Here is a 13,630-nt window from a genome sequence, read left to right as displayed (position 1 = left end):
TCATCTGTGTAATGGCTATTCAATGAGATCTGGTTTTAATGTTGTTTGCACAGGGATGTACTTGCTATTGATTTAGTAAGTTATGGGAATCTTGAGTAAAGAATATGTATTTTGTGATACAGTTAATACGGGTGAGGGATTTTATTTTATGCACATGACGTTTTTAGGTGGAGGTAAATCTCTAGGTGATAAAGTAGAGTATTCTAGGGGTAGAAATAATTCCTGGTATTTACTGCAAATAGCCAGCTGATCAAATTGAGATGTGCTGGGAAACCAAGTCAAGTCCATGTGAATGGCAAGGAAGTGAAGGTAGTATGGCTGAAATTGGAGTTTAAGATGGGGAACTGTGCAACAGTCAGCTCATGCACAGCTCTGATAAGAAATGTTTACACCCTTGCAAAGTAAATGGTCAAATTTAGTTTGGCACTGCTGTCTGAGGAATGCAGGTGTTTGGTTTGTGATAAATAAAGGAATGCTAACCTTTTGGTGTTGATTTACTGATGTATTCTGTGATCAGGAAGGATGCATGTAGAGTTGTTTTCCATTCCTCAGGCTGTGGCCCAGGTGTTTTAGCCGATGCCAAGATGCGGGTATTTGAGCGCTGTGTGTACTTCGGTGATTCCTGCCAGGATGTGCTCAGCACCTTGGGCTCTCCACACAAAGTCTTCTACAAGTCGGAAGACAAGGTGAGAGAATTCATTCAGGCACAGACTTTGTTCAGTGGTGTCTCAGTCTCACCATAGTGCTTGTGTTTGGCAAGGCCAGTGAAGCTGAACTGCCATGTAGCACAAATTACAAGTGCTCAACAAGTTACTTCACATAATAGACTGGGCTGAGCCATTATATAATAGGTTTTAAGAAGCTTTTTTAAAATCTAAATTGATGCAAATCTGTTTACATTTATTAAAAGAATCAAATTGCATAATGTTAGCTGATTTAAGAAGTGTTGCAAATGGGAGCACTTTTATATCCAAATGTACCTTAGCAAGTGTGTGCTGCCTATTTTTTTTCACTTATAATGTATGTAAAATAACCTCAGCATATACTTTGATCTTTTCCTAATGTTTTTACACAGCATCATGTCAGTAAGCCTTTTAATTCTGATAACTGAAAAAGCTGATGTGTCACTGTGCTGCTGTAAGCAGGTGATGGTCCTGTCATGAAGCACACTATCTTGCACAGTTGAACAAAGTCTTCAAATGAGATTATAGCAATTTGTTTGAATGTAGAGACGTTAAGGTATTCATCTTCAAGCATTATTGAATGCATCTGAAAAGTGTGTTTCTTGCAGATGAAAATCCATTCGCCCTCGCCCCATAAGCAGGTCCCATCAAAGTGCAATGACTACTTCTTCAATTATTTCACACTTGGAGTGGTGAGTGGAAAGCCTCCCTAAACAATTCATGTAAACTTTTGATTTAGTTACACAGCAATCTTTTCAGGAGGCTAAAGACTGTGGGAAGTGAGAGGCTGCAAAACTCTCGATTGCTGCCTTAGGAATCTCTGGATATGAAAAGCTACCCTTGACTTTCCTTTAACACACACTTAAATTAAATCAGCAGCATTTTATCTTCACCAGTGGATGGAGGGCTCTTTGCACTTTTGCAGTCTCTTAGATTCTCTCCTTTTTCTGTTGTGCCTGATGCATAGGTAACTAGTTCTTGTTCCTGAGATCCATGTCCCTGTCCCACAGAACCTGAGGCAGACGTGCCATAACATCACTTGTGAAAGTTTGCTGAGCTGTGGGGTGTAGTTAAATCTTCATGTTCCTTCTTGCAGCTGTTTTGCTTTAGTCTACATTATTGTAAATAATATGCAGAAAAACAAGACCTCCTTAGAAAACTTGCCAACATTAGCAAATGAAGCTGCAGTTGTGATTGAGTGCTGGAGGAAATGTGTTATTTGAATTTACAAATAGTCTTATTTTTAAATACTGCTTTTCATAGTTTGATTCAGTTCCAGAATAAATACGTCACTCTATACAGGTGCTATTTTAAGTAATCCAGGGTTAGTTTGGGGAAAGCCACCTTCTTCTATCCGAATTGCTTCATCTGTCTTTTTTTGTCTTCAACAGGATATTCTATTTGATGCAAACACTCACAAGGTGAAAAAATTTGTCCTGCATACAAATTATCCTGGTCATTACAACTTCAACATGTGAGTGTACAGAATTTATCTATTAAGGAGTACATGAAAACAACTGAAAAGGAAATCTTATGATCTCTTATAGAATTACAGTAATTTTTCATAAGTCTCTTTGGTGTATCTAGTAACCTGTGGAGGTTTCAGACTTCATTAGTAACATTGTTTTAGTAGTATTGGTAGTATTTTCTCTTTATTTTTAAATGCCTTTATATGTACTGGCAAGTATGTCTTAAAGCAGTGAATGAGGTAAGATAGTTCTTGGTCCAGGTATGATGTGCAAACTCTTGATAGAGGCAAACTTTGTATTAGCAAGGGTGCCAATTTAATGGTAAGTATGTTGCTGATGTTTTCCTAACGTGATTTCTGTCGGTGATGAAAAAAACTCATGCTTCTGAACATGTTTTCAATACTTTCTAAGTGTAAACTCTTTAGAGGAGGAGTATGAGTTAGTGATTGAATGTCTGATTAAAGCAGTTAGTGACAGAGAACTCTATAGGTCTGTTTCATAGCTAAATATTTCTCCATTCACTCTGTGTAACAATAGAGTAATTTGTGCTGAAGGACATCTTGTGTCCTCTAGAAAATTGTATTAGGACATTCCCAGGCTGCTGCCTTTTTTGATGTGGAAAATCTAAGTGAGAACTTAATCTGCTATCATAGATTCTCACTTTCATTTTATTATTGATGTGACTTTTCCCTAAAGGGATTATTAAGAGCTGTAAGTCTGTGGCTGTGCAGTTTATCTTGGCTTCTCTGTTTTCTAATAGCTTTACGATTTGCACTTTCTAGTTACCATCGCTGTGAATTCAAGATTCCACTCATCATTAAGAGAGGTGAGCATTTCCCTGCTGTCTGCTTCAGGGGGCACAGAATGCTCCAAGGGGAGCTGGGATTAGTTCTTGTCACTAACTGTCCTGTGTTCTCAGAGTGTGCTAACAGTGACAGTCATTGAGACAGAGAAGAAATGTTTGGATTAGGTTTCTATTTAAGTGGAAAAGACGCTTCAGGGCAAGGTAGCAGTAATCTCTGATTTTACTTACACTACCTCTTCACTTATTTGGATCACAAATATTTAGCTGCAACATCATAATATCCTGTAATGCTACTGCTCTGCTAAAATCAAGTACCTTGTACCTGGAGGCTCAAAATCTGTTAGATAGTGTTAGTCTGAGCTCATCACCAGTCCACTGGTATTTAATATAGTCTGAGAATGAGAATAAGCATCCACAATATACTACAGACTAAGTCTGTCTGTGTTCACCTGAAAATCTCTACTTGAAAAAATAAATCTATAATCAGTAGTGCTGATTTGGCAAGGTACTAAGATATTCCCAGCTCTGTGCATGTAACTAATCTCAGCAAAGTAGGGGAACCCTGTCTGAAGGTCACAGTGATTGAAGCAGACTTCAACATAAGAAAAAATGTATACTGGGAAGGTATTTGGGTTATCCTGGGAATGCCAGATGCTGCCTAGGTTTTGGCCAGGGATGTTTTCCTCATTCTGATTGGTATTTACTGCAAGCACTTTGCTGTGTGAAGTGCAATCCTCCTGTGGCTGTCACAGCAGTTTGAGCATATGGAGGATTAAAAACCTGGAAAAACAATGTTTGTGTATATAGGCTTACTTGAAAGTTGATTTGCACTTTAGCCAAGAGAATGAGCATGAAAATTCTTGCTTCTAAAATTATTTTCCCTTAGGTTATTGTACTTCAAAGCATTAATTTGTGATTAATTTAATTTACCTTAAGTAGCATTAGGAATTTTTTCTTAATGTGTCTGTTTTGTTTGTTTATTTGGCATTTCTAACCAAAATTTCTAATTAGCTTTTCTGGCCTCTAGCTTACGTCCAGGACATGTAACACATTGTGAACAGATGTTATAACGGTTTTGAATAGCCCATCTTCTTCCCTCTAGTGGCAGTGCCTGATGCAGTTTTATTAGTTCCCTTTTGTGGTTCAAGTTCAGATGATAAATTAAGAGCCAGAGTTCAAGTTGCAGAGAGACTGAACTCTCAGCACAAAAAGAGCATGTTTAGAGAGCTAATAGTACAGAGGAGCAAATGGTCTTACACTTGACTGAAGGCTGTGTTTGATGTTTTCAGTGTCTAGGTCCATTGCCACTGCTTTGAGAACATGCTTTCAGTATGTAAGATACGTATGAAAGTACTTGAAACCACCAGCAAACAGTTTCTGTTTAAAGGCTGTAATTGTAAATGCAGTGCTGTCCTTTTATTATTTAATAGGTAGGCTGTGATTCTCAGCCATCTTTATTCTAGAAGAGCAGTATTTTTAACTGATTTCAGGCCTGCCAGCTCCTGAGTCTCCAGGTGTCAGTTTTAGCCAGCTTTCCTTCCAAGTGCAGTGGAGTGTTTTGGACTTAGTGAGTGGCACATCATGTTACCTCCCCGAGTGGCTGTGCTAGGACTGTTTGCTTAGTGCAAAGAGATGGAGATTCTTTTGTAGTGATGTTCTTCCATCTAAGATTAAAGCTTAAGACTTTATAACCTTAAAGTTGGGACTTGCTGTAAATAGGGAGCTTTGCTTTAATGCTTAACTGGCGTTTAGTCAGTGTTACTGACAATTCTGATTGCTAGTGGATGCTGGTAAATTTGTATATGTCCTGATCTAATGCTCCTGTGTCTCCTGCTATCTGAATGAACATGCCAGAATAAAGGATTATGTAGGGGACTGTTCAAGCTTAAGCTATAAAAAGCTTTTCTGTTTTCGTTTCATAGATAGTGCTGATTCACAGACAGAAACATGTACAACATACAGCAAGGTAAGCCTGTGCAGAACTGTTTACCTAATTTTCTTAAACCATCTAAATGATTCATGCCAACTTTACAATACACTTCAAAGAAATTATAGCAGTGGTATCATGTTTTAAAGTGGAACAGTAGAAGGCAAAAAGTTAGTGTATATTTTGTGTTTGAAATATTTTGGTGTGTTAAAAGATTGAATTAATTCATAATAGTACACTTCAAGTAAACTAAATTACTACATTATGACATGGCTTGCATTTATTTCAACACAGCTGCAGGTAGAAATAGTGAAATAAGTGATAGGGGAAAACAACAGCAGTGGTGGCTGAATGTTAGCTGGAGACATGTTCCAAAAAAAAAAATTCTCACAGAGCTATTGTACTAAACATAGCTCTTGAAGACGTTTAACAAGAGTTCAGTGCCCTTCCACTTTCTTCTGAAGGGCACCAGTAATGGGATGTTTCTTAGGCAGCAGCCTTTCAAAAATGTCACTGCCAGTGTGACACCACCTGATGCCAGCAGACTCCTTGAAGACTCTACAGCCTTACCACCTAAATGAGCTTCCCAGCTGGGCAGTTGCTGCTGTATATTTGACAGCTGCATTAAGTTGAAAAACTTCTCAAAAACTGTTCATCGGTGTCTCTGCAGTCAACATTCAGCCAGGGTCAGTGCTGCTCTTTTGGTTCCTGGGGTGCTAAATGAGGGCTTTCGTTGGTAAATTTTGGGTCCCATACTGGGAGGAAAAATCTGAGTCAGCAGTCTGGAAGATGCCATTCTAAGCTTTTTGATTTGAATTAACTCCCTTCAGTGCTTAGACTTATGTCAGTCTTGTATGTGAAACTGCAACTTCTTGGAGTCTGGTTAAAGTGAGGAAAACTGTTGGACACTCCCAAGTCATTAAATAGTGCAGCTTTCCTCTTCTTCAATATTGTTGCCTAAATCAAGGAAAGACTTCTGGGAGAGGTAGCAGTGGGACTGTTTTTCCTCTCTGCTAAGGTTATGTAAGAGAATATTCTGTTGAAATTTCCCACAGCTGCTTTGGTCTCTGAGGTGCCCCTAAAATGCCACAAGACTTTCTGGCTACATTTTATCCATAAGACCCATAGAAATTTTTATATGAATATTTCTATTTCCAAACTATTTTTAGACAAAAATGAGAATATACCTTAAGAGAATTTACTAGCCCTAGCAATGGATAGTTCCATTACTGAGTATTGTTCAGTCACAAAATGCTACTGTAAATACAACCTGAGGTTTATTCGACAGATAGGTTTGTCACAAACAAATGTGCATGGCACTCTTCCTAGATAAAAAGAAGAGTTTTCTTGTGCCTCATTTAACATAAATTCATTGATGTATTTACAGTGGGACAGTATTCAGGATCTACTGGGGCACCCTGTAGAGAAGCCAGTGGTACTTCACAGGTAAAAATCTCTCTATTTTGCTTGGCAAGGATTGGGCTGACAACAGAGGATGAGGAGGAGCGTTTATGGCACGGGATACTTTTGTACTGCTTTACTGGTTAAAGTTTCAGGTTTTTTTGGCCACTGACAATACAAGATAGCTGCTCTCAGAGGAAATAAACTGACATGCTGAGGGAAAACATTTCCAAAATTCCTTGAAATGCAAAATCCAGAGAAGATCTCAGAGAAAATAGTGCATTATAAAGTCTCTTTCTTTGAGTAATAAGTAGTGTAGAGCTTTTACCCTTTTTATAAATTATTTCAACAACATGACATTATATATAATGGTATATATAAATATTTGGTAACATATATAACAGCAATCTGTCTGAAGAAGCTTGTCTTTTTGAACATACATGGTTCTACACTTCCTTTAGGCTGACTGAAGATAGAATAGCCCTTAAATTTGCTGTGTTTCTGCAGACATTGAGGTGGATAGTGGGTTAAATGGACATTATCTGTTTGCAGAGTTACCATTTTATGATGTGAAACCATGATTTTTATCTCAGGACAAGTGTAAGTGATGGGTACTGTGCAAATACCACAGCAATTTGAGATAAATTAATGTATTTTTATCAGACTTTCACGTGATTTTGACTTTGATTTTTTTTTCTTTTTCCCCCCTCTTAATCATTGTGCCTTTTGTTCCCCTTTACTCCTGTGTTATGCCAGTGAGATGATTAGAGCAGAAGCCATGTGAATGAAGTAAAGCTAAGGTGAAATAGTGATGACATAGAGCCCTACTATTTTTTCCATCTGTGTTGTAGAAAGTAGTTCAACCAGAGAGCGCTTTACTGAGCACATCTCAAATGGCTCAGACATGCAATTTGAAAAACTGACCAGTTTACAAGAAAGGACAAAAGGTAAATATTCATTAGGGTTTTTTTTTTGGCTGTAATAAAAAATTCATTGCAGTCAACAGAAATTGTCAATGTACAATCCAAAAATACCAGAAATAACTGGAAGACAAGTGGTATATAGATCTTGAAAAATACTGTTTAATAAAACTTGGATTATTCTATTTCAGCATCATATAGGCTAATCTTGTTAACATGCTAAATCCAGTTGATTAATAGTATATAGTAAATATAAATAATAGGCTATGTATAGTAAATACATATGATAGAGGTTGAGACACAAAGGGAAGGATCTTGCACAAAAATAATGTGTAGTAAGTAACATGGTGCTTCTCTCTTCCTGTATATCTGGGGTTTTTTAGGGTTCTTCCTGTTCAAGTTAAGTGCAGGAGAGTTTTCCTGTAGAGGTCACTCATGGCTTTTTGATTACTTTATCCCCAAGTGTTACTAATGGCTCTGCAGCATCAAGCAGAGTTTCCTTTGGCTCACTTGGAGTCCAGCAATGGTGTTGCATAATGTAGATTTCTTTTGATGAAAGCCATGATAAAGATGCTGTAATTCACCTTATGTTGCTGAGTAGTTATTCCTTCTTAAGATGTTCCTGATCCTTACATATCCATTTTAAATTTTTTTCCCCCTCTTTTCTGTTCAGGTCATCATCTCCGAACAACACTAACCCATTTGGGTCAACCTTTTGCTTTGGACTGCAGCGAATGATCTTTGAGGTTAGGAAAAAAACCCTTTTATTCTTGTCTGAGCATGGGAAGAAGAGGAGTTTGCTATTACTTATGAATGGCTTCTTACTTCCTATTGCAATAAAAGCCTGTGCTTGGGAGTGGTATAATTTTAGTGCCTGTTGGCAGAAGGAGGGAACTTTGCAACCTCCTGTCTGAGGTTGTACATTTGCATGTTAAAGCTGAAACTTCAAGTTTGTCACCTGGAACTCTCATGCTAGGAGGAGATACATTCACATGGCTGGTTGGAGCAGATGGTGTTGTGTCATGGAAATATAAGAGACTGTTTTTAGGAACCAGCCAAGAGCTTGTTGCTGTCATTTGTTGTTGGAATTTCTTTCTTCAGGCAGATCACTCCTGTATTCACCATTTTAATACTTCCGATTTTGTTTAGTGTAGCACTTCTTTTAATATCCCTTTTCCCTGCTGTGCTTTTGCAGGTGATGCAGAATAATCACATAGCTTCTGTTACTCTGTATGGCCCCACACGGCCCAGCAGCCAGTTGAGAACGTCGGACCTTCCCCAGTGAGCATCCCCTGCAAAGTCAGCTAATCTCAATGCTACAGAATTAGTACAGCGTGCCTTGATTTGCTGCCACTTATAATATGGAAAGCACGTTATGATTTTATTTTTTTTTCAAGAAGCCTTTCCACCCAGGAGCGGTGTGGAGAGGAAATTCTCTCAACCCTTCATCATGGGGCATGGAACTGTTGATGGAGGAAAGCAGCTTGGGTGCCTGTGCCGTCATTTATTCCTCTCCGTTGCCCTCATCCTATGCAGCACAGACCTGAAGAGACTGTCCCTCCTTCTCAGCTGGCAGAAGGGGGAAATGGAAGAGGGGCACGTAATGACTGCAAGAATTAGAAGCACAAACTTTCTGAGCCTTGGAGCATCTGGAAGCAGGTATTGATTTTAGTCTGTTTGTGTTACTGTATTGATGTGGTGGTCACATTTTAAGAAAACGTGTGTGTATATATATATAGATCTAAACACCTCGGTATTTCTGTGGCTTAGGACATTGTACCAAGTGTGACAAGGATGTATATATGTCCATGATTTCAGGCACCACATCTTTGTGTAACTTTAAACCAAGCAAGTAGCATGTGCATAATACTTGGTTGTAACATTTGCACTACATACACTTTAATTACTTGATAAACGTTTATCTTCACTGAGGAGCATCTGTGTACTGGGAGTGAGTGGGGTGTGGTGGTTATTTAATGTACACTGCGCATAAAGCTTATTTATACAGTGGATCAAATTTATCCACCTTCCTGCACTAATATGTACTTGATATGCTGATACAATTTTTTTCTGTCATGGCTGGTTTACTAATTTTTTTTCATATGCAATTTTGAAAGAAAAAAAAAAAAACTTCTGGAAGGGGTTATTTCTAGGATTAAATTATGTTTTAATGAAAAGATTTGATACAATTTTTCATACTAGTGAAAAATCTAACGAAGAAATAATGTTGCCTCATTTGCCTCTGTTCCAAAATCCTTTATTCCTACTCTATTTCCTCAGAGAAAGGAAAGCTGTATATAATGGTATCTCAGAAAGAAATTCTGGAATTCCGCCATCACCAAGATAACCTTTTCTGTAACTTTTGATGTATGATTTTAATTTATGCCAAAGGTTTAGCCAAAGACATCCTCGATGTAGTTTCACCATTTCTGTACATATATGCTAACTGCACACCCCACCCCAGCAGACAGGATATAGGCTTCTTTCTAGTTGGGAGATGCTGCTCGCGACATTTTATCCCAGGAGGATACTTTAGGTTTCTAGTTCTCTTACCAGTCTTATTTGGGAGAAATAGGTGGTCTGTCTTTGAAATAATGAACCCTTTTTAAAAATGGACAAGAGAAATGTATAATTTTATCCCATTTTTAATATTTTGGTGTCGCAACTTGTGATACATAGATGACAATTTTGTGAGTTTTACTATGTGTGTACAGATTTTTGTAAATATGACATTTTTGTAATTTTAACTCCATGTACAGTGTAATCCTGTATAGTTTATCAATGAATGAGAGATAGGAAATCGAATGTTAACTGAAGTTTTGGATCCTGGACCAGTAGCAGGGATAAATGTGTGTGTGTGTGTGAGACGTTCTTTGCCATTTAGTCTTCCTGTATACTGTGATACTCTAAACTGTTTTGCTAAAACAAACAAAAAAGCCCCATGGAGAATTTAATGGATAAGGAAAAAGTTACTGTTTACCTTTATCCCTAGGTGTCACTCCTGTTGAATCCCTGTTCAATCTGTGCTGTCTCCTGTGATCGTTGCTTGCTAAGAAAATTCTATGCCTCAATCTTCCTTTTTGTTTCCTCTCTAATTTTAATTTCATTTTACATAGCCCTTCTGTAAATTAAATGGAATAATTATGAGCATGTACACTGAAAGAAAAATAAAAAGAGACTCTCAGTTACTGTTTTTGTGTTAAATACAGTTGCTGGGTGTTTTTGTAATAAAATCATGGATGTTCTTGCTTTTTCTTTTCTTATCAATTAGTTCTTTTTATTTTACTGGTTTTCAGACATTGTATTTAAAGTACCTGACTAGTGTATAGTGACTTTATAGCCAGTTCAGTATGCTCTCCAAAGAAACAGTAACTAACATAACTTGGTAGATACATTAAAGCATTTTGTAAGGTTTTGCCATGAAGTGGAGAAGGGAAGTCTTTAAACTGTGATTGACAGCACCGTGGGCTGTGCATTGTGTTCAGAAATGGGATTGTTATGCTCCTGTGGACCCTTGGGGATCATGGAAATTGATTGAGCTTCAAAGAGGGGGAATATGACACAGCAGAAGGGAGGAAATGCCTGCAGTGAAAGCAGCAAATGTGAGTTCTGTACTTCATTCGTGTGCCCCGAGGGACTTCACAGAAAAGCTGTGGGAGTCTCCCTGCCCTGAAGCAGCTCAAAGGTTAATGCAGGGCACAAGGAATGGGACTTACTTCTCCTGCTCTGGCTGTGTGGGGCAGGCAGAGCACTCAGCCCTCCTCCTGCAGCATCCTTCTGTGCTGGAGTACAAACTGAGCTTGCCTGCTGCTTGGCTCAGTGTGCTCTTGCAGAACTTTATGGTCTCTGAACTGAAATGCTGTGCATGCTGATTCTTGTTACTAAAATGTGACAGCAATCTTGATGCTAATTCCAATTAATTTTAATTCATCCTTTTCTAATAAAGGCTCCAGATAAGCAGCAAGAGGAGATAAATCCTTGATGGGATGATTTAAGTAATGGCTATGCAGATGTCACCAATATCCTGCTCTCAAGCATATTGAGTTGAATTTCTTCAGAAGCGGTCAGGCCTGCTGCTGTAGCATGAACCCTGAGACTTAGGACAGGAGCAGCAGCTAACCAAAGGTATTTAATAACTACAGTGACTCAGGCTTTACTTGTAATGCTCTGGTGAGTCCAAGGACTAAAATAATATTGGTAATTAACAGTTCTGTCTTAACAACCCATATACTTCTCTAGGTCAGCCCCTTGATACTGAAAAACTCTCTGCACACATAGAAAATTAAAGGCAATTTTGTGTCTTGGCTGTTGCTGCTGGGCTAAACTTAAAGCATTTGACTTTTGGGAGAAGCAGATCTGAAGAAGCACCAGGAGAGATAATGTGGATAACTCTTATGGGTTTCCTCACCCACCTTTTGTGAATGTAGCTGTTCACAGCTCTCTTGTCTAAGATGTTTTGATTTGTTTGCTCCTATTCCGACAAAGCCAAGCCAAGCTGTTCCTGAGCTGATGCATTAGAGAAGCATTGTGGAGCATTTAAGGACTTGCTGAGAAGTTCAGGAATGGTTAGAGAGGAATGATGGTGAGTTTGAATCAGAAAGAATAGAGGAAGGAGTGGAGGAGCTCTGGGGAACAAGGCAAGGATGGCAGTGTGGCAGGAAGGGAGGCTGGGATGGGGCAGTTCATCTGAACCAAGAAAACTGTTCTGTGGAAAGGGCTGCTCAGGGGAGTGCAAGGGGCCAGCTCTGCCTCCCTCTCCCAAAGGAACTGAGAGATTTGAGCTGCATCAGATCCCAGGTGGCCTTGTTCCTTGTAATAATCCTGTGTGGTTTGGTACAGATCCTGCATGTTGGTAACATGTGTGTTGGTCCATCATTTTGGTTTCATATGCTAAAACTGTTTGATATAAAGTTAAGTACAATTGCATTTTTAATAAAACGTGTAGTGCATATGATCCCCTTCTGATGTGTGCTGTTTTCCTTTGTAAAGAAGTGAGGAGTCTGTGTGTGTGTCTGCTTAACTTGAATATTGGAGTACTGTCCACAGTATTTAATTTGTTTACACTTAATAAAATTGGTTGTTGTGACCTTCTTTAAGGAGGTGAAGCCGACATTTCTTCCCGTATTCTTCAGGCCTTCAAGCAGTCCCTTGGCTCCTGTGATGGCTCCAGGCAGTGCTATATAGATAAGTGATGCTGTGCAGTACTAGAACCCTCTGTTCCCCAAAATGCAGTTCCTGACAAGAAAAAGCAATCTTCTGTTGCCAGGAACTGTCACATTTTTAATTCTAAACAGATTTTTTTTTTTCTCAAAGAGTAATCATATGGTGTGTGAGAACTGATTCATGTGATCATAATTATTCATATTCCAGAGCTCCCATCCAACCTGTTTAAAACAAAACTTTAAGCACTACAAGAAGATGGTGATTCATCATTGCTTTGGGGCTGGCTGGAGGTTAGGGGCCAGCTGCTGTTTTCCAGAGGGAAAACAAGGGTGTTGCTGCCCCCTTCACACTGACTTTCTACCTGCTGTTAGAACCTGTTGGTCACTTTAAGCCAGAACTTCTGTTAGGCTTTTGTGTTTGGTGGCTCAAAAGATACATTGAGAGTAAATCTGCATGTGTGAGTCAGCGGCTATTACTTTGAAAGAAATGTTATGTCCAAGCCCTCTCTGCTTGCTTTCTCCAGAGTACTTGGGCAAAGACCAAGTTGTCTGATTTGGCACAATTTCACATGGGCTGGTTGTGTTCAGAATAATTTTTTTTATGTTTTGATGCAAGAAACATTATTCCATGCTAGTTACAGTTATTTTGTGTCAACTTTTGCCCGATTAACACCTTTTTTTTTTAAACCTTGATTACACCAGTGCAAATCCCCCTCCTCTCTGCCTGACTGTCAGACACAATCTGACAGCACATGTAGCAATAAATACCTCACTGTGTCTGAGGAGTTAAAATACTGGTTAGTTCTGGTTGGTTCTTTTCATGTAAAGTGTGAACCTTCAGAGAGAAGGTAAGGCTGAAGTAAAACAAGGGGAAATGATAGATGGAGCTTACTGGAGATGTAACTCTTAAGCATTAAAAATAAGCTCAGTGAAGCAGAGCCCATGAAGGATTTGGTTTTTTGGGGAGTGTTACTTGGAGGGCTCAGGTGCAACTTAATATCATATTCTTTGCCTATGTGAGTTTTTGCTCTAACTGATAACGTCACTGTTAAAATGTTTATCTGCCAAAGCTTACATCCCAAGCTCTTGTGTTTGTGGGGATGTCTATTTTTCCAGCAGGTAAGATAATTTCTCCTCGTGGTTTGGAAAGAAATGAGTGCTTGAAACAGCAGCAAAGGCAAGCTGGAGTTTGCAGCCCTCTGTGGTGTAAGATACCATTATTACAGTAACTTTTATTCTGAACTAGCTGAAATTGTTTAATGT

At 38.8% G+C, this 13,630-nt stretch overlaps 1 protein-coding gene across 4 annotated transcripts in view; it reads left to right on the top strand.

The window, feature by feature from the left end:
• Positions 1 to 10,429, top strand: part of PHAF1 (phagosome assembly factor 1) — a 33,399-nt gene extending 22,970 nt beyond the window's left edge. Inside the window, exons 9-18 of one of the 4 annotated variants that reach the window (XR_009278345.1) lie at positions 553 to 686; positions 1,292 to 1,375; positions 2,075 to 2,157; positions 2,935 to 2,978; positions 4,880 to 4,923; positions 6,272 to 6,330; positions 7,879 to 7,951; positions 8,401 to 8,486; positions 8,603 to 8,864; positions 10,198 to 10,429. Coding sequence is in view for 2 of the 4 variants with exons in the window: in XM_058845697.1 (XP_058701680.1) it covers positions 553 to 686; positions 1,292 to 1,375; positions 2,075 to 2,157; positions 2,935 to 2,978; positions 4,880 to 4,923; positions 6,272 to 6,330; positions 7,879 to 7,951; positions 8,401 to 8,486; positions 8,603 to 8,675 (680 nt within the window). In the remaining 2 variants the exon portion in view is untranslated. Of the gene's footprint in view, positions 1 to 552; positions 687 to 1,291; positions 1,376 to 2,074; positions 2,158 to 2,934; positions 2,979 to 4,879; positions 4,924 to 6,271; positions 6,331 to 7,136; positions 7,233 to 7,878; positions 7,952 to 8,400; positions 8,487 to 8,602 lie in introns of those variants that run through there. The other 3 variants (XR_009278346.1, XM_058845697.1, XM_058845698.1) reach the window with 3 other exon arrangements.
• Positions 10,430 to 13,630: the final 3,201 nt, after the last annotated feature.

The sequence above is a fragment of the Poecile atricapillus genome, chromosome 10 (genome assembly GCF_030490865.1).
Source record: "Poecile atricapillus isolate bPoeAtr1 chromosome 10, bPoeAtr1.hap1, whole genome shotgun sequence".
Taxonomy (NCBI): Eukaryota; Metazoa; Chordata; class Aves; order Passeriformes; family Paridae; genus Poecile; species Poecile atricapillus.
The sequence above is the reverse complement of the archived record's forward strand: the minus strand, read 5'-3'. Positions and strand labels throughout refer to the sequence as shown.